The sequence below is a fragment of the Aethina tumida genome, chromosome 7 (genome assembly GCF_024364675.1).
Source record: "Aethina tumida isolate Nest 87 chromosome 7, icAetTumi1.1, whole genome shotgun sequence".
Taxonomy (NCBI): Eukaryota; Metazoa; Arthropoda; class Insecta; order Coleoptera; family Nitidulidae; genus Aethina; species Aethina tumida.
Window position 1 is genome coordinate 830467 of NC_065441.1, and position 25019 is coordinate 855485.

Sequence of the window (25019 nt, forward strand, 5' to 3'; positions counted from 1 at the left end):
AGTGAGAGACTTAACTTAGAGACTATCTCTATTGTACATGATGTCTCTTTTAAGATTCAGATGGATCCAACTCTTTTCGTTCTGTGTAGAGATGCGTGCAATATCATATTTGATTTGACATCATCATCATGTATATAGTCCAATATTAAACAATTGACTTTTTTTAAATAAACTATCATCTGTGCCTCAACTTTGTGGCGGTTCATCTCTAACGTATATTGGGTTGCCTACTGTATTTTGCACTTTCCAGGCATTAATTTATTTTATGATTACACTGATTTAGCTCTTAATTTTCAAACACAAATAATTGAAAAACTTATTAGTTCTTTAATTTCATCAATCAATGAAAAATGGAAATGGAAATCTGAGTAACATTCAAACTCTGGTAGTACATACACTATTGAAGATCATCTTTCTCTAGCAATATCATATTGAAACTTTTATTTTTTATAATTAATTAATTTTAATTAATTTTGTTCGATACTTGGAAGCAATTACAACAATTCTGGTTTCATGTTTACATAACATTTTCTAACAAAATTTTTTTCATAAGGTGTATTAATAATTAATATCTTTGGAATGCATATATAAATAGAAAGACTCACTGTTGTTTATCATTTATTTACACTCAATAAAAAAGAATTATAAACAATTTATAAGAAACGGTGTCACAAGAAAAAAATTGAATTGAATTTTACAAAAATTACATGCACGAAAAACATTTTAGGAGTTATTCTGTCGCTGATATGATGCGGATGCTGCTTCAGGATTCCATTTTCCTTCTCATGACAATTCATTTTATTGACAATTCATCATTTCGTAAATATACAAAATCATCTGACTAGAACATTGTAAAATATGCAGTTTAATTTGTCGCATTATTTAATGTTGATACTGTATACTTACAAGGGGATGAATCTTCTTGTTATTAAAACATTTACACAATTTAATTTTATTTAATTTTATACAGATTTATTTTATAATAAGTACATGATGGACAGATTATACTTAAAACTGTTGTTTGTTTTTATCACAACCAGAGTTATTAACAAAAAATACATTTTATTAAGCTATTCGGGTTAGATAGGTACTAATACGTGACAGTTTTAAATACCACAGTTAGTTTGTTGTTGATATTGAAATAAAGTGCGCTTGTATCGTCTTTCAAGTAAATATTATCTATAATATAATAATAATAATAACATCTTATAGATGAGTTGTCAAATATAAAACTAAGTAGTGGGCCAGGAGGGCGCAGGGTATGATTTTATGAACAACGACAGCCAATTGATTCACAATCTGTTCATTTAATTCCACCAAGGTCACTGTATACGGGGCCAATACTGAGACGTCATGTCTGTTTGACCCGGAACCGCAATCGGCACTGAAACTCCCGGAGATATTAGACCTAAAAAAAGACAATTTTTTACATCAACAGGTCTAAATACGGAATAAAAAATGTTCAATTTACCTGTTGTCCCGGAGTTGGTCCCGTTGGCGGCGGCGTACTGATGGCCATTCATCTGATAAGGTTGTGTAGGACTACAGGGAGACGGACGAGCTCCGTAACCTATACCCAGATCGTAACTAGGTGTCCGAGACATGCAGTAGCCACCCATCGCTCCACCCATGGACGGACTTTCTCTCTGTTGCAAACAAGCGCCCGGCGATGGACCCATCGACCCCCCTAGGCCGCCCGGTCCAAAACCACCCATGGGAGACATTGTACTATAAGTTGTAAAAAAAATGGAATCAAATAACAATTGATTAAAATTTATGATTCTACAAGTACATACCTATACGTATCTGCTATAGACATGGGAGGTGCAATTGGGGAATACATGCTGCTAGTGGTATTATTAAAGGTCTGTAGTCTGGGAGGCGAAGCCGCAGGACCAGGATGTTCAGCTGGAGCAGGAGCTCCTCGTCTCTGATTCCTTAATTTTTCTTCGCGCCTCCATTTTGCCCTTCTATTGGAAAACCACACTTGAATTCTGGCTTCGGGAAGTCCTATTTTTGCTGCGAGACGTTCTCGTGCAAACACGTCGGGGTAATGAGTTCTTTCGAATTCTAGTTCAGAAAAATCACCAGTAAATAGAAGCAAACATAAAAATATTATAATGATGTTTACCTTTTTCTAAGCTGTCGATTTGATCGTTAGTAAATGAAGTACGATTTCTTTGCAGTTTTCGTTTTAGTCGCAGTCTCGCTTGATCATCATCGGGTCCTATACTTGATCCAGCATTTGAATTATCTCCGGAATTTGTTTCGTCGGAATGGATTCCGTCCAAATCGACCACTGCAAATACGCATGTATTTATAAATCAAAAACTATAAGCAAAAATTAAGTTTGCTCATACAAGTATGTATAGTGCGATAATAGTGAGTGAGTGAGTGAGAGTGGGTGGGTGAAAGCGGAGGTGGAGAGTTTGCCGTCCCTTTGGCTCCCTCGCAAGATAAGACATACCGATCCACGTTACGGTCGGATGCAACCAACCAGAAACTGATGATAAGGCCAAGGAGAAAGAGTCTCTCTCCCATAGGCAGACTCGTTCCCCGCGATACCGTTCTGCACCTCCGCCGCTTCCACACCCCGCCAGCCGCCGTTACATCGCATCGCCGTATCGGACCAGATTTATGACGGCCTCTTTTACACGGAGAGACTGTCTTTTCTCCAAAACGCGACGTGTATTTTAAACTGGCCACCATCCCAAATCATCTTTGTACAAAAATTTCATTTACTTAAAACATTTATGTATATTAGTCGAAGCGATATAATAATAGAGGCATAATAAAAGTGGTGATACATTAGTCTCGATTCGTTTCGGCAATCGGACAAATCTGAACCCTCTTCGACTTCGACTGGGTTGAATTGTGACGGTTGCAGTCGTTTAGTTCTGCTTTATTAGAGTCACAATTCACGGCGACTTGTTACCGACAATACTAATTTGCTAAATAATTCTATTGTAACGGGGGCAGCTATATTTCATTCATTCATTCATTCACGCACAACCGAACGAACGATACAGTAAGTAGTCGGTTGTCGGTTGTCGTGGGGTGGTTGCTTTCATTTGATTCGAGGAGGGTGCGAAACGAGTGACAAGCGACCAAGTATAGAGGTACGACCGTAGTATGATTTTGGTACCGCCCAAGTGTCAGTGAAGTGGCTACCGCTGCCATTGATATATCAATATTAATATTAAGTATTATGTGTCAAATGGCGAACGGCAGTTGCGATTCCACTTTCTATTGTCTCCCTTTCTACGTCTATTTCACGGATATGAAGGGTTCGAATCAATGCTTTTTTCACTAACCACTTGACTTCTATTCTTTTCATTTTTTGAATGTTAAAAGGTTCATTGCAATAAAATTAAGTTTTCAATCCGTAATGATTGTTTATTGTACTTGTATTTGCGTGCTAAAGTAATTTTGAAAGACCTGAGCATAGTCCAGTCATCTTAGTCAAAATTAGATGAATATCTCGGAAATCGAGATTTGTCTTAAAATTCACACACGCAACTTAAAAAGTCAAAAGTCAAAAGTCACAAAAATTGATTTTTTTTTTACACATTTTTTGTAAATATCTCGTTTCCGATGGGTTTTACGCTACTTGTATTTCTTATCATTTGAGGTCAACTGGTAGTCCCGATCGAAAATACGTAGTATAAAGTTTACAAATTATTGCTAAATATATAATTATCATTTTATTATCATTAGTCTGATGCACTTGTACATTGTTGGAGACAATGCCAATGTAAATGTCCACACTCTTGATGGTAACAATACCTTTCATGTTATGGGTATGATTAAAATAGTAACTCCAAAAAATGCCGTTCTATACGATGAACGGATACAAAAATGCACAAATAAACCATTTGTGAAAGAGTTGGCAGCCATATCACATTTATCTCTTCAAGTTTATGAAAAACCAGTCGTACCTGGATATAGTAAAGTTCAAGTCGAAAATTTATCTCATGATGAAACATTCACAGAAAAAAACATTAACGGAGTTGATGGAATTTTGTGGCTGTATAGAAAATGGAGAGATTTTGCATCGTTGCCAGGGTGGAAACTTTTCAATATCTCAAGTAATGTTTCATCCTTTTATTGGTAATCCTACCTGCCACGTAGACACTATGTACAAAAAATATGTGTTATTACTTTTGATCAACCCCTCTACTCTAAAGCACGTGAAATGGTAGCTGCATCAGATGCTAACTCACCATTATGTAAAATAGTTGTAAAATTAGGAGGATTTCATATGCTGATGCCTTTTCTTGGAAGCATAGGGTACATAATGGACGGAAGTGGACTCAAGAAAGCTCTTGGTGAAATATATGCAAATAATTCTGTTGACAAATTGCTCAGTGGTCACGCTTACTCGAGAAGCATCAAAGGCCATATATTATTACGACTTGCATTATCAATGATAATTTTGTTTTGAAGATTGAAGATGGTACTTTGAATCAGTTAATACAGCAAACAATTCGAGATGTTTCCTACAAAAACATAGAAAGGTGATCTCTATGATACTCTAGCCCCTATCTCGACAACGGTTCGACTTTAGTTCGACTCGAGAATTTAATTCACCACAATACTGATAAGAAATACAAGTAGCCTAGTAGTAGTAGACTTTTCACCTCTGACTTTAAGTTGCGGCCATCCTATTATGTACGAATTTTAAGACAAGTTTTGGCATGTCAAAATATAGGTTTAAATTTGTAGCTGGGTATCTCGATATCCGTAGTGAACTCCCTATAATGACTGAACTAAGCAGCAGTTTACCTTTCGTTAATCTGAAATGCATTGGAAAGTTCGGCAGTCGTACAGTTTACAAAGTAGGTAGGTATAAGGTACAAGTATTTCCGCTTCCTGGGATAAGTCCCATGTCACGACACGCAATTACCGTGTAATCCCCCATTGTCGACAGATAAACCAATATTAGACTAACGAGCGTTTTCAATAGCAAATTTCCCTCGTCAATAAGATCGTGTTTGGCACATTGTAAATAATTTACCTGCTGTCAAATCTGATACAAAGTACAGACTACAAAGACGGCGACGCCGACGCCCACTTCAAAACACCCGACACATATTGGATTTACATCTATTTTAACGGGTTATGATTACATATAGGTGTAGCATTGCTTTTAATTTCCTTTGATTCTGTTTAATTTAAAGGTTAACGACATTAATCGACAATGATACACCGATTCCCATTAATTCCCCCCTAATCGAGCGACAGTCTTTGGAACCACCTTCGCATAATCCATCATTTATAAACGGGATGTTGCTGCCGCAGCCGCAGCCGCTGCCGCTACTGTTTACAAACATCTCATCTCAACCCACCAACCATCATCAAGATCAGGAACTTTCGATAACGACTTGTTACGCGTCTCGTTAATGGCTTGTCTGTCATTCGTAAACACCGAAATATTTTCCTATCTCCACATCTGTTAATACTCGTAATAGGATTTTTTATTTTTTAAATCTACCTTACATTAGAATAAGTGCATATATGTATTAAATAATAATAATAATTCGTTAATTAAGGTAAAGTATATCAGGATAGTGGTTGTCCCGAAAATCTGTTGTGCGATAAGCTTCTTACAACGTTTGACATGATTAATGGCGTCTTGAAAACAAACGAGCGCAGCGCTTTCTCGTTTTCCCTGAAAGCTGGGAACGGTGGCGGTGTGGAGGCAGCAGCAGTGGCGGCGGCATCGTTCCATCCATAAGATGATGCTGGCATATATATACATAAACATGCCATACCGATGACAGTGGTTCTTTGGAAGCGGGTGAACGGCGGCGGCGGTGGCGGCGGCAGCAACAGCAGCAGCGAGGCAAAGCGAATTACTTCCGCCCAAACGGCTTCGTTTCAATACCAAGCGACAAAAGAAAGGGGGACTGGTGTTTTCCCAGTTTTTCCGATCTACATGCAAGCATGCATCTGATACACACACGTGGCAGTTTTCAAGGCGTCGTTTTGTTTTCAGTACTCCCCGATTTGGGAAATTAGATTTGTCGGACCCTTTTGAATTTCTTCGTGACAGTTAGTTTTCATCGAAATGTCGTTACGGATTAGAAAACGCATTCATTGAGAGAAGAAATATTCTATATTATATCCAAATAAATGTAAATCCCTATTGACGAGGGCAGTAAACACATGTAAACATACCTAGATTTCATAGAAAAGAGAGGAAAAAAATGTATGCTGTGGTACGGTGTGGAACCGAGGGAAAAATATGACAAAACCGGGTGAGGCAGCACATGTCTGTCGGTTTTTCGGTTTGGGCACTGAAGCGAAAATGGCTAGATTGTCAGTATAATTGAAAAGGTGCCTGTTTAATGGGGGACTTTTTTTAAAATAAATTATTGCGCATTGACGCGTACTCTGAAAAAATGCTACATACGTTTACCCATCGGCACATTTTACATTTAACATATTAATAATATATTTCGTAAAATTTATTTTCATTATTTTATAGCATTAGAAACAATTCCTGTTAAGTAAATGTAAAATTAGTGTTAAATGAGTGGTGAGCAACCGACGGACGCGGAATTGTCCCGTTGAAACCCGCCTAAATTTCGTTTTATGACTGGAATACGAAACTCTCGTCACGTATAATTGTGTTGCGTGGTGAAGGCAAACCATTGAGACGTGCCACCGTCACTACATCGTCCGTTTCAGAAAAATGTTGCGACGAAAGAGTTCAGGTCAAATTTATTGTTAATAATTATGATTATATATTATACTTTGAATTTGAATATTGGGGTTTTTACGAAATATTTAACGGATAACCAAAAATTACATCCATATTAGATTGATATAACTTATTCAATTTGTAGATATTCCCGTATCTTATAAATATATGAAGAAAATGATTGAAACATAAATAAATAATTCCACCATGAATAAATTCGCAGTAAAATTAAAAAACATTCTTCATATGATTTTTTTTATAATGAAGAACCATTCGTTAGAATTAAAAGTGAAGAATATAATATGTGGGAACATGAGATTTAAAGGGTAAATTTTAACAATAAGTTTAGTTTTCAGTCCCAGTTCAATATTTCAATTTTGTTTAATAAGAAAATGAAATATTTTAACAAACACACACATTATATATTTGAATATTTTCACACTTCGATTTCTTTATTCGCGGATCTAAATCTGAAAATCGGTATATCCTTTGTAAACGCGCCGTCAAATGGACTAATAAAAAAGTAAAATACAACTATGTTGTAAGTATGTTTTTAAATAATATCGATGCTGTATTTTTTCCGCCTTTGACATATGCCGCCTTTGCCGCGTTCGCCTGTTTATGGGAATTTAAACAAACAGTTCCATCCTTTGGTAAGAGCCGCATTGCAATACATTTAATAGTTTCATCTTTCCATTCGTTACAAAAATTGTGATCGGGTAATTGATCAATAAAAAAATCCGAAGATAAAATAAGGTTGTATGTAGCTTCAACGTCACTCTCAGCTAAAACTGTTCGTAATCCAGCAATAGAAGACCGCAACCAAAAAAATAAATGAAAATTGATCCATGTATGGAACGAAATCTTATTTTTAAGAGGCAAATTACTAATGCTTCTGCTGAATATCAGTCTGAATTGAAATAGCTTCTAAAAACTACTAAGCAAGAAAATATTACAAAATTTTTTAAACCATTGCCTAAGCCTGAAGATAATAATTAATCAATATGGTTAAAGACTTCAATTAAATTGATTTTTTATATGTTTTATATAATTTTTCACTGTCGAAGTGTAATGTGCACAAATTATGTACGAACAAACTAATAAAATTAAAAATATAGGCAAGTAAATTTGGAAATGTTTTATTAAGAAAATACGTATGTATGTAGTTTAGGTCAATGTCAACGAAACAGCGGTTCACGGAATATTAATAGATGTTCGACACTTGAATTCGATGTAACTAGAATCAGTTTTACCTTATACATTGGTGTTTTTAATCACGTCCGGCCTTCAATTTAATATATAAACAATTACGGGTCACTAGATCGCTATCAGTAATTAAACACTTATCTGATAAACAACACACTTAAAAATGAAGGTACGTATTAAATAATAATAATAATAATAGGTAATTTAGTAATTAAGTAAATATAGTCGGAATGACAATTCATAGAAAATATACAGCTATACACAGTGAAAAGTGGAGTGCTTCCACCACTATAGATGTAAGTAGTTAAATTAGCATAAAGATAATTACTAATTGATTTTGTTTTTCATTTGAATAGTTCATGGTAGCTCTTGTCCTGGTCATCTTTTCCATGGTGGCAGCCGAATCGCCAAGACCTAAACAATTTTTGGCTAGACAATCAGCTGCTCCTTATCAACCGAGGGGGTGGAGACCTTCCGGACCTCAATTCAATCTTCCTTTAAGGTTAGTTTTCAAGTAATTTGTTACATACGTTAGTAACGTTGTTGTTGTTGTTAGATCTCAGAAACAAGTTCAACAACCACAACCACCTGTCCCAGCCGCATCGTATGGACCACCGCCAGCATCTTCTTACGGTCCACCGGAAGAAGCAACAACCACGACAACGGAAGCTCTTCCAACAACAACCGAGACAATAGAAGAAACCACTACGCTGGAACCAGAAGCTGAGAACATTTTGGACGCCGACCAAGAAGTATCAGCCAAATTGGAAAATCCCGGATCTTACTACGTGGTCGTTCCGCAAACACAAAAGTTAGTGGCTTCGCCTTTGGTAGCATTAAAAAGTGCCAAACTTGTGTCCACACCAGCTTTGCCTAGAAGAGTTCCGGTCCAGGCGATACCAGCTTTCGCCAAAATTCAAGAGTTGCCTCAAGTTTTCGAAACTGTGCCTTACATTCAAACTGTACCACTAGCCTCTTCGTCCGCCTACATCAACGCAGTTAACACACCTTTCAGTTCTTCCTACATTCAGGTCGTCCAGTAAATTAGTTGTATATAGAAAATATTATTTATTTGTGAAAAATATATTTATCGTTTAATAAACGTTTGAAATATGCAGACGTCTTAGCTATGTTAAAATAATGAATGGGAGGAAGAGAGAAAAAGGCATCAGCGTCGCGGCAATATTGATTGATTCTCAGGGGACATTCGACGGCGCGAGCCTTTTCAGTCTCTTCTAATGCCATTTGTTTGTTGACACTTTGATTTGGGGCGTCGCGGAGCAAGCCGGAAAAGCGTCACGACGTCGAACACTCCCTTCCTCTCTCCCTTTCCATTTTTTCACGCTCCGATTTAATCCACTACGCACATCTATTTATATGTCATTCATTGGTATCGCGTTTTCTCGCCTTCCATTTATCTTATATCACTTACTATTTACTATCATAGTATTTATGCAAAACAAAATAAAAATCTGTGATGAAATTTCTTGTAAATGGATACGAAGAACGATTATTAAAAATCTCAAATTTGGAACGGACAAAAACGGAATGAAGGGTGTAAAAAGAGAAAGAAAAGACGTGAAAAAGGGAAGATGGCTCATGAAAGAGCGTAAAGGGCGTAATTGAAAATTTCCAGCAGCGCCAAGATGAAAGTGAATTTGAAAAGAGGAAACGGAGAGCGACGCCACGCCACGCCACGCCACCAAGGAAACTGGGTGCCTTTAAACGGCAGCAGATATTAAATTTGCGGAATTTTGCGGTGCCGCGGACCAGCTGCAAATTGTTCAGAAACGAGGGAATAATCAGTTGCGAGGGGGGGATTAAGCAAATGCATTCCCCGGATGCTTAAATGTGTGTGTTGTACTCCATTCCACTATATTGTGATGCTGTCTGACTGTCGATCTGTCGATCCACCACCGTCAGATTTCTGTTTCACAACAGAATGATAAATGAAAAATATATCACATATTTCAACCAGAAGAAAAATATTTTATTTATATCCATTATTTCCATTTAAGCAGTTCTTTACAACAACAATAATTCCAATATTTAGTGTAAAAATAAGTTAAGATAACAGGAAAATTTGAAATTAAATGATACGAAATATGAAAACAACAAAAAATTGATTTCTCCATTAAAGAAATTCATACTAAAAATTAATTTTAAATATTTGCCAGTAAACCTTATACTATACTCAACATAATAGAGTATATGATTTATGTTTAGCTTTTGTGAAATCATACAAATGAGGAAAATTAATTTAAGATTCAAGTCATTGTGGCATTTGAAGTTAGGATTTTCTTCCGTTATAATGGCACATGCTTCATGAAGCTTCATCTAATGCTCCTTTTAATATACTGAGATTTGTTTATCATTTACTCTTTTATTATTTGTATTCTATATATATTTCATAATAGAATTTTCCTGCAATTATTTTCTACTTTTTGAAGTGAAAACTTCTTTAGCCGCATTGGGCACTTTTTAGTAGGGAAAAATCTTATGGATTCGCGTCACCGACATGCTCATGACTGCCGCACGCGCAGTGTGCTGTGCGCCTTAGACACTTTTTGGATGAATGAATTCTCGTACGTTCGCATCACCGACATGCTTATAGCAGTATATCTGTAGCTATACAGCTGACGTATAGTGCTGTGTATATCTTATAATACAAATACTATCCATAAATAATATGATTGTATATTAATTGTTATTTCAATTCAATTGTATTAATTTTTTTGTCAAGATCTTATACAACCCGTAATATATTTGAATAATAAAAAACCATATAATTGTTGTTCAGAGTGTCAATAGATGTGAAAACCAGATTGATGTTGTTACTTTTAATTCAACATCATGAAATTTCAAATTTTAATACTAAACGTTTTTAATTCTATCGGCAATCTCTATAACAGCCAATTTTTATTTCTTTTTTAATTGTTCATGCTTTTTTGTTCTTATAGGGGTGGTGGGCATCAGGTAATGAAATGCATGATTTATTTATTATCTACAGTATTTTATTTCAAGTTCTAGCATACCAAAATAGGTCGAAAGGTGTAATAGGAATTTATTACAGTTGTTTAAACTTCTAAATTTTTAATATTCGATCCATGCCTTAGTGAAGCTTTTTTCACGTTGTTCATATCTTTCAAGCATTTTGACATAATTGAGTCTTTTGTATTTGCCTAAAAAAATTGACAGTTTCCAAGTGTACTCAAAAATTTATTTAATATTCTTGTTGTACAACATAATGTTTAGAGATGTGTCAATTTTAGAAATTTAACAATTTACACATGGTTCATATTATCGAAAGTATCCACATTGAAGTTAGAGAAAATTTCAGTTTCATATAAGATTTTTTTCTATTAAAAATGTTATACTTGGAATATTCAAATCAAATGTTAAATTAAAATTATTCGTACATCGAAAACGTAAAAAAATTTTTGAAATTTGTATTTTTATCTCTGCAACATTATTGTAACTCGTACAATTTTATATAAAAACTAAATCAATACCGTTGAACGAGTAAATTAATCATCCTTATAACAAAATTTGACATTTGTTTGTTTCATTGTATGCCATACAGTTTCAATGACATTCAGATCAGGACCACTGGGAGGCCAATAAAAACATTGATATTGTTGTCATCCTGTTGAAATACTTGGCAGTATACTATTTTGCAGAATTTGTTGATATTTTGAAGACTTCACAGCCCCATCAATAAATTTAAAGGACCCCAAATCATAACTCCTTTGGGAAACTTTACCGGGTGTTTTAGGCTTGTGAAAAGCCTCATGTTTATTGCGAAGAACTTGTTTTTGTTAATCACCAAAACAAACGTCGAATTTCGATTAAAAATTACTCTGGACCAATCTTCTACAGACCAAGGCAGCTTTGACTTTGCCCACGTAAGACTGTTTTGTTTTTATTTTCGGCATTTCCTTGATAAATTTAATCCAGTTTCATTATTCCAATTATCTGTAATTAGCCGCAATGTATATCTTCAACCATTTTTGAATATTTCTATTAACATTCTTTTATTCCTTTCAGAAACCAATTTTGGACTACCCAGACATTTACCTTTTTTTCAGAATAATTCCAATTTGACCATAATGGCTAATTCCTTCTTTTATTACAGTGATACTGTCCCAATATTTAGTTGTCACACAAAATGAACAATTTTTCTTAATAAGTGATAATGGAATAAATATTTTGTTTATAGTGTTTTTGATTGTAATATTTATTGAAAACAATTAATTTATATATGATTAATTTTTGCACTTAACAAAAAATTGTGTGTGAAACACTTAAATTATGCAACTTATTCATCGATTGGATAGGCTTTGATCATACTGAATTTCGAGAGAGACATTATATATGACAGGGACAGTAAAAAATTTCCACTACGAAGCAAATTTGCAGACTTTTACTGTTTCTGTCGTGCATGGCGTCTTTTTTAAAATTCAGTTGGATCAAATGGTTTTCGATTAACTTTGTTGTTAGGGCTCGTATATTTCAAAGTTACAAACATTTCATATGAAGTAGTTGATTATTAATAAATGAAATGAAATAAATATAATTTTTTAAACTATGCTTTTATATATCTGTAAATACGTTGGAATCAAAAAATGAAATGTTATTGAATAAAATTATTCCTACATGGAAATCGTAAAAAAATTGTAGGATTTGTATTTTTATCTGTGTAACTTGGACAATTTATATAAAAATCATTTCAATACTGTTGAGCGGATAAATTATTAATTAATAAATTTTACATTTATTTTCTTGCTGTTATATCGAAATATAGCATAATCTGGGTGATAAAACATCATATAAAAGAAAACATTTCAGCAGTTTCGCTATAACATGTGTATTTTGAAATTACAAAAAGAAAATTATAGGTTGAATAGTTGTTGAATATTAATAATTAAAATGAAACAAATTCGAATTTTGACGTTGAAATCCAAAAAATAAACAATACAAAAATGGGACATTTAAAAAAAAAAAAATTGAAAAAATATTGAAGCAGATAAATTGAATTACATGTGTAACGAGGCAAAGATTAATTAACGCAACATTTCGACCAGAAAAAAGTTAAAAATCATACAAACAGAAGTAATGTGACGCGTAAACAGTCAGTTGTGCCACAGTGAAAAAATGGCAAAATGGCAGAATGGAAAAATGATCTGAAATGGGAAAAAAATGAAATGAAATGAAACGAAATGAAATGTGGAAGTGAACGTTGACCGGAGCAATAGCAGTAACAGCAGTAACAGCAGCAACGGCAGTAACGGCAGCGGAAAATTCATTTGTTACACAAAGGAATAACTGTATAAATTTTGCAAAATTTAATTAATGCGTAATAATTTCATTAGCGAACGTTTGTGGATTCGTTCAGAATTCAAGTACGAATTAGCCGGGCCCGAGCTTTAATTATTTTAAACTGTTCGGAAACGCTGAAATTTCAATTAGTGCATGTCCTAAAGCGAATGTTTACATTTTTAACAAATCTGTCACTTACAGAACACAACGCGAACAAACTGATACAATGTATCCGAACCGAAAAACTCCCTCCGGGCCGGATTCACTAACCGCTAAACTTCCCTCCTGCGCGCTCTTTGATATCAACCCCTTCCAATTTACAAACTGATGATAACTACACCCCGAAGAGACGGGATCCCGTCTGTAACGAGACGGAACGAGACGGAACGAGACGGGACGTGATTTTCAATTAAACGCCACCCATTAACACTTGAACTAATTGAACAACTTACCTTTCTTGGAGGAAACATCGTCGGACAGTATCGTGGACGGAGGTGGACTGAGCGGTTGCAGCGGAAACGATGTGTTTCCAGGTGAATACCACGGCGTCGTCCGCCAATTTCCCTGATTGCCGTTCAACAATCGCAACTTGTCGTACATGGTGTCGTTGGCCGAGGACACCGGAGGACTGTTTGCCGCCTGTTCCTTCTGGGCCGCGAGATTTCTGAGCACCCTGTTTATCGAAGACACCTGAAAAAAATTCATTTTATTAAGTAACGTCCGTGTGGTTTTAGTGCAGGTTCTATTCCCACTGAGCTCTACAATGGGATAAATTTCGATTCCCATAGCAAGGTGGTCTTGTTGCTTTGACTTGCGTCGCTTTTGACTTCAGCAATGTCGAACGTATGAAATGCAATTGGAATAATAGACGGCCACAATGGGCTTTCAATCGACTCCGAGTCGAAATCGGCCGACCTACAACCACTCGACAACCACTTATCGCCTTTTGTTTTGTTTGTTTTCCGAAATTATAGCCTCTCGATGGTATAATAATGATGGGGACATGTGACCCAACTGTAAGCGATACCCGACCCCGTTTCAATTGCTCAACACACTACTAAATCAAGATGGGTGGTATTTAAAAGTAGCAGTTCCGTTTAATTATTTCATTAGATATTCTTTTTCGCAACTCGCGCAATATTTAGCATTAAAATTCGCATAAGAAACCGGGAGCGGCTTGCAAGATTGAATGGACGGCATCCCGGGGCGCGTCAAGAATGGTGCGCCAATATGTGGGGCGTCATGGGGCGCATTGTTCCAGCCGTTGACAACCATCGACAGCGAGTGTTTTTTGTAAAAAGGGTCGCCGAACGATTGTTTGCTGTTTTAATTTCGAGAACGCCGATCTAATCTCGATGTGAACCAAAGTGCGTCCGATTCTTTTGATTCGTGCACAAATTTTCTCATATACATTCAACGTTCAACCTGTCACGCACTGAACGGAACAATAATCTCGACATATCTGCAGTTGGTCGCGTCGGGTTTATTGGTCGACGTTTGTTGGAATTATTTCCTGACGTTTCGCTAGCACGAGTAGCATCTTCAGAGCTTTGATTTGGTTCGTTTCACTTTGACATCGGATTGGCGATTTTGGTGTTTTGGGCACTGGTGTCCATATTTTATCCATTTTCAATGTTTCTTTTCTGTTGAAGATGTTTTCACGTTTATGTATTTCAATTGCTTCCCTAATCTTTCTTTTGTGATATTCAATTGTCGACGAAAGCAATTGTGTATCTTTAGTTTTTCTTGTCCATGTTTCCACTCCATGAAAGTATCATCCACGTAACGATACTAAACAAAAGGTTTGTGTTTGGAAGTCTCAATCGCTTTTTGTTCAAACTTTTCCATAAAGAAATTGAAGATCGCTGGACTATATATCTGGAAGGAGTATTTCTGATATCATACCTAAGGAATCATTGACAGGAACTTTAGTGAAAAGTGACACTACGTCTAAATTGACCAATCTATCTTCTACATCAAGATGTAATACTTTGGATCTTGCTTGGGGAGTTCCCAAGATGAGATTGTTGCAATCTAGTAAGATACTTAGTTAAGTTATACGTTGGTTACCCAGGAGTATTAATTATGGGTGGGAGTGGTACATTATCCGTATGTATTAAGGGCAAACCATATAAGCGAGGTGGAAGTGCTTCTGATTTGATTAATTGTTTTTGGATATTCGAAGGTATGGATGATTTCTTTATTTAAACACTAAACGAACGAGCCAAAAAGATATGTGCCACCTACCACCTCACTGAAGAACAAGAACACTTGGAAAAAACACTACAGGCCAACGGATAGAAACGTTCAGACTTACAATGAGACCTCATACTAATAATAAAGATCCACCTAGTGAGCCCACGATTGGTAAAACTTATCTCCTATATATATGTAAAGTTACCGATAAAATTGGAAAAATCCTATTAAAACATAACATCCATACAGTTTTTATACCAACAAGGAAGATTCAACAGAGTCTCAGATCTACCAAAGATAGGAGAGATAGATCGATATCACAAAAGGTTCAATAAGGACAAGAATTAAGGAACACAAACGAAAATACACCCTAGGACAATCAGACAAGTCTGCTGCAGCTGAACATGCACTGTTAGATGGAAATCATAAAATAAAATTCCGAGATACACAATTGCTTGCTTCGATAACTGGATATCACAAGAGAATGATTAAGGAAACAATTGAAATACATAAACATGAAAACATCTTCAACAGAAAAGAAGAAGCATTGAAACTGAATAAAATATGGACACCAGTACCCAAAAACACCAAAATCGCCAATCCGATGTCAAAGTGACACGAACCAAATCAGACCTCTGAAGATGCTAGCCACTCGTGCTAACAAAACGTTAGGAAATAATTCTAAAAAACGTCGACCAATAATCCCGAACAACTATAGATATGGAAACAGAGGTTACGAAAGCCTCAAACTTTATAAAATAATCTCGACAACCGTAGACTGACGACTCGGAGTTGATTAAAGGCGATTTCGAAGACTTAATGCGCTGTTGGGGCGCCCCGTGCGTCTTGAAATAGTTTCCCAATTTATTTTAAATATCGGCAGTAAAACGTGCACGTGTGAGCACCAGTGGGACCCGTGTAAACCGTCGCTCTTCTAATTTCCACTTTAAACCGGTTCGGTTTTTCCGGGCGAGTGTACAAAATCGCCTGTTTAGAGGAGGGGTTCCGTTCTGTTGCGAAATATGCGTAATGTGCAATAATCCGGTGCGGCACGTGGTCGGCACGTGCACGCCGCGCTTTAACTCCCATATTGAGAGCGGACGAATTCGCGGACCAAAAAACTTATTATGTTTCGGGGATTACGTTCGGATTTTAATAAATACGGGACCCGGGAGATCTCTATCTGCTCTCTATTAGCTACTCTTACGCCCGATATTATCTCACATCACCCGACATTGTTCTCGATGGGAACACTTCTTCTGCAACGGATTATTATTTATTATTTAAAAGTAGTGTGCAAGTACAACACAAACAGGTGCATCAACTGCCAAAAGATGTATGTATGAGTGAGTGAAACAAACATAAATCCTTAGAGCACCGGTTGGTTATTGGATGCATGCAAATTACCATGGCAACGTTCCCTTCTTCGCTTCGCCATATAGTCATTCCCCAAAACAAAAACGTTATGGATTTTTCTTTAAAATGCGCAACTACTCCCCATTTCTCTCCTCCACTTCCACTTCCTCTATTCCATCCTCCATCCTTCCCACGTAACGCCGTCTCCAACAAACATCTCAAATTATTTCGATAATTTCTTATAAAGCGAGGGAACAAATAACTCCGTATGTGGTCCGATTTATCAGCACCCAAGTCAAAATTAGTCTAGTTTCCGTAAAATAAAATCCGGCCATAATATATGCGATTTGTGAATGGCCTGTTGACTATGTCAGATCCTGAATCAGATAAAAAGCGACCAGAGTCGATGTGGTCCGTATTTTTAAACGACTTATTTACCTGTTTTTCGTCGGGAATCACGTCAAAATCACTTCGAGTGTGATTAATTAGATCAGACACGTGTAGTGTGTGTGTATGCAGAACCTGTTCCGCAGGGGCTTCATTATTATAAAATAAATTCCATTAATCTATGAATTCGTTCGTTATCCCAAGAACGATTGAAACAGTGTAGTACAGAATAAGCAAGTTGAATGGCGATATGGGTAACTTTGTTATTAATGATCACGATCGTATAAACTGATAGAAAATTAATACAAGTTTTTAATGAAACATAATCCATCAATTTATCGTGCCAAGAGAGTAGAAAAGATCGGTACGGCGTGGGAGGGAGGGCGAGGGGCTGAAACCGTTTCCCCGAAACACAATTAAAAGCTGTTATCAGTTATTTTGGCCAATACTGTGTGTATTTCGGGGGCGCAAGTTTCAGGGGGGTTACACAGTTAGGCATTGCAGAGCGTAGCAGAACGGAACATAGCCGGGCCGACGAGGGGATGTTGTTTCAGTGGCGCTTTAAAGTTGATTTCTCTCGCTTGACTGGCTGGGAAATTCTCCAATCAATGCGGTCCCGCGAATCCTGCCGATCCTGCGAGGGAGAAAAGGACGAAATGATTTTCCACCCCTGAACAGACAACGGCGAACGGCGACGCTTTTGCGACGAATAAATCTTTACGTATCCACTTTTTTATATATTCTAATTTTTCTTGCGTCTCACAATTGTATAAAAACCTGCTTATATTATTTTAAATATTCAAAAATATTAAGAACATGATCTGATGGATACAATATTAAACGATAAATTAATGAAAATGATACAGTTTAAAGTGATTAAATGAGGATATGAGAGTAGAGAATGGGGAAAATTTCATTAGAGCATGCCGAAGCGGAGAACAGGTTGCATGCACACACCGACCGGTAAATAATCTCATCTGTTTCGGCAATTAACTACCCTCTCACCATTCCACGTACAAAACCGCTATCGATTTTTAATTAAATTATCCTATTGGTTAAATTATAAAGTCTTGTTTCATATTTTGGGACAAAATTAAATCAAAGAATGGATATATTGTAGGATGTAACATAAGTTGTGTTCGTTTCTGCCAGAGGATCTCTCCATTCTGGCATAGAAAATGTGAAATCGATATCGAACAGAATAAAACAGAGCGGAGATGAAGCTTAGGTCAAGAAAAGTGGCGAGTGTCTCCCCTTCTATTCGGAGCGCTCCATCCAGCCTGTCTTCTCGGTAAACAGGCGGCAAATCTATGCACCCCCATCGCGACAATACGCACTTCACGGTTTGTTGCTCGCCACCCCCGCAAAACCGTCACGGCGTCACACCGACCGACCGAACCGAGAATTTCACTTGCTAATCGCAATCTGTGCTCACACACATCTTTTTTTTTTTTTCTTACTAATTACGAGACACTTACGCTAGGGATGTTGTCGTTGGTGCACACTCCTTCTTGAAGTAACCGATCACGGATCTCCCACGCGAAGATCGAAGGACATTCCCTTTTAAACGAAGATATCTTTGCGACCACCTCGGCCGTGGCAACTCTCGGTTTCGAACCACCTATTGCACGAGGTCGTATAGAGCCCGTTTCGTAGTACCTAGAGCAAAATTAATTGTATTAATGATGAAGATGTGCGGAGGAGTCGAGGATACACACCTGCCAAGAATCTTGGAAACGCAGCCGTTCGAGACCTGAAGGATGCGGGAGATATCGCAAGGTCTGGCTCCGGAATGGGCCAGTTCGACGATCTTCTGTCTGGTGGAATCGGGCAAAGGACGCCCGCTGACGAAAACCCCCCCTAGCTGGTTCACACCGCTATGCCCTGTCCACAGTCATCGCTCAAATTAGACAATTATCCACGCTATCCATTACCAACCCGATAAACCGTTTGCAACACCGAAACTGTTTATCGAGCTGCGTTCAAAAAAAGGACACACGAAAATGGAAAAAACTGCAGTAACTGTGCACAACGTACGGTGAGGTACGAGCTAAAGTTTGATTACGTCAACCGACTACTTTGCGCGCAAACGAAGGCACAAACGTTCCGGTCGACATCTCCACTTCAACTCCAAACATCAGCTAAAGATTATGTTTAGAGTCGACTCGTGTGGGCACCTTGAACGGATGGGCTCTCGTTTTGTTATATTTTATTTGCTTCTATCTATTGAATGTATCTGGGTTGTTTACCTGAAAAAGATCTGTTTAACAAACAAGTAAGATTATGTACGCTACAATCACTGCCAACAATAAACTATTTCCTGTGTACAATTAACGAGGTATTATATTTATAAGATGCGAAGAATTTCCGTTTATTTTTAAGTGATTTTGATTTTTAGAGCCATAATCGTAGTCGCATGCGTGCGTGTATATAATGATAAATAATAAATAGGAAGGAAGGAAGGACATAAAGAAACTCTGTTGGTGACAAGTAAAAGTTAGTGGAGTACAATGCGCGGAAGGGGATGCATTGTTAGGCGTCGCATCGCTGAATGGCGAGATGGCGAGAAGACGTCGACCGGCTCACTTCCAAGACTGTTTAACTCCACCCAGATAAACTAAACTCCCTCTTCCCGACGTGTACCGATACATAAAAATCCACTGATTGTTCAGACTGTTCACCTTTCACTGCCAGATTCCATTTGTCACCCGGATCAAATGGATGGATGAACATAAAGCTGCTTGCTTTCTTGCCTTCTTGCCTTCTTGCCCGCCGCTTTTCAGACTAACCGAACTGAATTGCTTCTTCTTGGTTTTCCTTTTCGACGCACGATTTTTCTGATTTATCACACCCAACTTTATATTTATAAGGCTCTCGATCTCCACCCACACTTTTTAATTCCCCCCCGTCTTGAAACTTAAATGAACAGTCCTCGATCAATCAATGGATTGAGGCGAACCAATTTGTTATTCAGTGCGTCAATATTACAATTGATGGTCACGTGTCAGAAGGTCCATCTTAAGCTTTTTGTGTCCGGACGTAGGAAAAAAAAGTGTCTGGTGGGGCTGGCCAAAGTGTCGTTTCCGGTACTTAAGGATATTTACGGGGACAATGTCCTGAATTGTGATTTTTTTCCCTCTATTAGCAGTCTTTGTTTCGTTCTAATTTATTGAATAAAGAGAATAACGTGACGTAGATTGGCGTTGATGATGTACAAAGGAGGTGGGAACATCAAACATCAACACAAATAAAGAGTGAACGACGGACGGACACGTCGAGTGTAATTAATCAATTGGATTTCGGTCTGTATAGAAGGAACCCTCCTCTTTGGAAAACCGCATCTAAATAGGACCCGGGTCGACTCATGCAACTGTTTACCGAACTGTTTTGAGAAAGGACAAAAGTGAAAGTGCTAATATGGACGATTTGTTACGGGTTTCAGGTCGAAACGAGGGTTTGTTGATGTCTCTATGGCTGCATACGCCGATGTGCGTGTAATTGTTATTGAAAATGTGAGGTTTGTTATTCTTTTCAAGTGTTCATCGAAAAATGTCAATAGACTTGAAAAATAATAAAATTGAATGGGGAGAGTCGGAAACAGAGACGGAGAACGACGGTAGATAAAAGAAAATGGATGGCACATTAAAACACTGGTCTGAATGAGAAGAGAAAAGGGAAAAGAAAGTGTCGGACGTAATAGAGGGTGACAAAAACTAAATAATTATCCCCGTTTTTAGCGCACTTTTCCCACTTTTCGTTCCGTTCGCCGCGCCGGCAATAACATAAATAACGACGAAATGTGTGACCGTCCAAGACATTAATAAACATGAACCTCTTTCTTTCTCCTCACACGATTGAAAAAATCAATTTGCTCGTCTTGCCGGTTTTGTTTCCGAGTCGAATATGATCATAATATCAGTGGTCCAAGCAAGCGAGAACTGAAAGGATTATTTCCCATTGAGCTTCTGCTCCTGCCGCTTCCACTGTTCCTGCCGCTCCTGCCGCTCCTGCCGCTCCTGCACTCTAACAGGATTATGTTTTCCGACTTGGGAAAACGTAAGCGAAACAATACCCGCTCGAATACAATAATGCAACGCGACTTCATTTCAATTTTCCTCCCTCCCCCGATATTGTTTAATCGATTAATTAAACCATAAAAATGATGATCTATCTATATATCTGTGAGATGTAAAAATACGGATAAAATGTAAATCCCGAGAATGCGGTTGCGTTGACATTGGTCTCGTCGGTTTTGGCGGCGTCTTCGGAAATATCAAAGTTTCTTTGGGGATTTGTTGGAATTTGTACGTGTCGAGAATTCGCTTCCCGTTTCCACTTCGCTTTCTCTGTCAACTGTCTGTCTGTTTGTCGGTCGCGTGACTCGGGAAATCCACGGAAATATCCTTTCCACCGAAAAAACGTCAATCACAAACGAAATTGTTTTATTCGTGATGTGAATTTTAATTTTTTCAAACAACCTTTTTTATCCTCAATCAACCGATATTGATCGATAAATTATTTTTAAATCTTTACTATGTTAAATATAATTTCAAGTTAAACTAAATTTAGTTTGTCCTAGACCTTAATTGTGGTTTAAAATATTAACTGGTTAAAATGTTAATTTTATGTGTAATTTTAATAAATTTGTCTGAATAAAAGTAGGGATTTTAATAAAGCTGCCAGTTATTAGTCCATTTTTGATTTTTTAAATGTTTATTAAATATAATTTCAAATTAGACTAAATTAATTTATCGTAGACCTTAATTGTGGTAAAAAATATTAACTTGTTAAAATGAAAACTTAATTTTATGTGTAATTTTAATAAATTTGTCTGTAACTAATCGCAAATTAAATTGTTTTTGGAACAAGGAAGTATTCATTAATTTAAACCATACAATAAATTAATTTCTATGTGTAAACATAAAACACATTTATCTATTTAACCGCAGCATAAAAGTTGGGATTCTAATAATAAAGTTGCCAGTTAATTAATCAATTTTTGATTTTTTTAAATATTTACTAATTAAAATTTTAAAATAACTAAATTAATTTACGGCAGACCTTAATTGTGGTTAAAAATATTAACTTGTTAAAACGTAAACTTAATTTTATGTGTGATTTTAATAAATTAGTCTGAATTATCTAAAACTAGTCGCAAATTAAATTGTTTTTGGAACAAGGAAGTATTCAATTAATTTAAATCACACAATAAATTAATTTCTCTGTGTAAAAAAAAACACATTTATCTACTTAATCGCAGCATAAAAGTTGGGATTTTAATAAAATTACAAGTTAATTAATGCATTTTTGATTTTTTAAATGTTTAATAAATATAATTTCAAAATAACTAAATTAATTTATGGCAGACCTTAATTGTGGTTACAAATATTAACTTGTTAAAATGTAAACTTAATTTTATGTTTAATTTTAATAAATTAGTCAGAATTACCTAAAACTAGACGCAAATTAAATTGTTTTAGAAACAAGAAAGTATTCATTAATTTAAACCACACAATGAATTAATTTCTATGTGTAAGCCTAAAACACATTTATCTATTTAATCGCAGTATAAAAGTAGGGATTTTAATAAAGTTGTCAATTAATTAATCCATTTTTGATTTTTGAAATGTTTACTAAATATAAATATAAATTAAAATGTGACAGACCTTAATTGTGGTTAAAAATATTAACTTGTTAAAATGTAAACTTAATTTTATGTATAATTTTAATAAATTTGTCTGAATTACCTGAAACTAGTCGCAAATTAAATTGTTTTAGAAACAAGGATGTATTCATTAATTTAAACCGCACACACAACAAATTAATTTCTGTGTGAGTATAAAACACATAGGTATAACATTTACCTATTTAATCGCAGCATAAAAGTAGGGATTTTAATAAAGTTGCCAGTTAATTAATCCATTTTTGATAACTAATTTAAATGTTAAACGATTCAACAACGTTGCACAATGGAAAAATTCCTGAATATTTAATAACAAATGGCTTATTCATGTGTTAATTTTCGATGCTTTCGAGCTTTTACTGGATTATTGGAAATGCAAACGCCAATAATTCGAGCAAAGAGAATTTATGCTCGTTCATCCCCCTTTTTTCCTCTCTTCATGTCCCGCTTTCATCAAATTCGAAATTTGCTTAATTTCTGCATAATCATCATTAACCATTTATTTAATTCAACGGATTCAGTTTATCAACATTTATAAAATGCGTCGGAAAAGAGGATCTCGTTCATTACGGGAGTTTTATTTTACATTCAAAGGTCCAGTGGTGAAGTGGATCCAAAGGGAAGTCTTTGAAAAAATAACATAAAGGATGACACAAAAGGCCTTAAAGCACCATAAAAGAAGTGACTTTCACTGGCCGATCGATTTCTCGATTTCCCGTTTTCCCCGTTTTCCCAGACGAAATTGTTACACTCGGTTTGTCTTTGAGAAGAAGACGATATGGCCGGCGGACGATTATGACTTCTAAAGAGGCCGAATAAAGAAACGGAAATTGGTCGCGTGTGCAAGACAAACGATTAAAAATCAGGAAAAAGAATATCTGTGTGTCGTCATTACCTTTACCTTTATGTGCCATGTCGTCGACGGACGTTATCGCGGACGGCCATGGCGAGACCGCCGCTCCCAATTGCTGTGCCGGCAGAATGATGCTGCTTTTCTAATACCACCACCGCCTCCTACTCTTCCTCTTTTCTTCCTGTCTTCTTTTTACTTAAACAAACGACAACGCATACATCAAGTCAAGTCAATCCTCAACCCATTATTTTAGTTACTTCTACATAATATAGGTAATTAGTTTAGTAAAAGTAATAGTTAATAAATAAATCTGATAAACCATTAGTAATGATAGAGATGTGGAAACCGGCTTTTGTTATCTTAACCGTTTTATCCGTTCCGGTGGAAGTGAACTACTCACACTGATAAAGTCAATGAAATTAAGTGAGTTTTCCGCCCTATTTTCCCTTCATTCACACCGACACCAATTCGAACACTCCATGTCCTTGGTCCTTCTAATTCTACTAATCCCTACCCCACAATTTAAACACTTTGTTGTTTTTTAAACGCATTTCAAAAACAATTGTTTTACATTTTTAGATACTCAATTAAAATTTCTGTTGTAATTTTTTTTTTCTTATACATATTTTAATTATCACAAATGTTGATAAATATGTTGCTATTAATGTTATTTTTAATTAGTTAATTTATAATATTTGAATTTGAATAATATGTAAATCTTTATTTATTATAAACAAGGTAAAATTTTAATCAAATCAAAATCCAAAGTAATGTTATCATAAAAAAATGAAAAAATAAAATAATGTTATAATTTTAATAATAATTTTAGTAATGATATAAAAATTAATGAATTCATTAATTAATACAAGAATATTATGATGCAATATATTAATTTGTACAAGTTGCGTACTTACTTGGACAACAAGCGGCTCCCCTAATCACAATTTGATAGTCACAGCAACAGTCAGTCCAATTGTCCAAGTCGCAACTGAACAACTTGCACAATAAGTCACTAACAATCAGTCACCGAAGTATCGAATAAGATTGCACTAAAATTCAAGAATAGACGAACGTTGAGCAACGAGCGACGGGCGACGGACAAAAATGTTTATTTGTTTACTCCGTTCAGCAATTGAGTGTGTGAAGTTGGTGTGCCTAATCGCTGAGCAATAATCTAATCGGAACCAATTGGTCGAGTCGAGTGGCGCTAGTTAGAACATCAACATCGGCAAAGACGAAGACGACGACGACGACGACGACGATAATGAGTGAGCGTTTGCGGCCATGTGTGTGTGCGCTGATGGAGCGGTGGA

The 25019-nt window shown here is 36.3% G+C and overlaps 2 protein-coding genes across 3 annotated transcripts; one reads left to right on the plus strand and one right to left on the minus strand.

Moving 5' to 3' along the window:
• Positions 1-627: 627 nt before the first annotated feature.
• LOC109604830 (paired box protein Pax-6) lies at positions 628-25019 on the minus strand. 2 transcript variants are annotated; one of them, XM_049969347.1, is made up of 9 exons: positions 24621-25019; positions 23755-23901; positions 18889-19054; positions 18649-18829; positions 13684-13921; positions 2132-2299; positions 1797-2070; positions 1472-1728; positions 628-1408 (listed from the first exon to the last, which is right to left on the minus strand). In XM_049969347.1, exons 2-9 carry the CDS (start codon positions 23765-23767, stop codon positions 1323-1325), a joined length of 1383 nt encoding a protein of 460 aa, XP_049825304.1. In that variant the 5' UTR covers positions 23768-23901; positions 24621-25019; the 3' UTR covers positions 628-1322. The 2 variants fall into 2 exon arrangements, with proteins under 2 accessions (XP_049825304.1, XP_019876929.2); XM_020021370.2 differs by having other exon boundaries at positions 23749-23901.
• On the plus strand, positions 8230-9021 carry LOC109604831 (protein PRRC2C). The gene is made up of 2 exons (XM_020021371.2): positions 8230-8414; positions 8469-9021. Exons 1-2 carry the CDS (start codon positions 8272-8274, stop codon positions 8953-8955), a joined length of 630 nt encoding a protein of 209 aa, XP_019876930.2. The 5' UTR covers positions 8230-8271; the 3' UTR covers positions 8956-9021.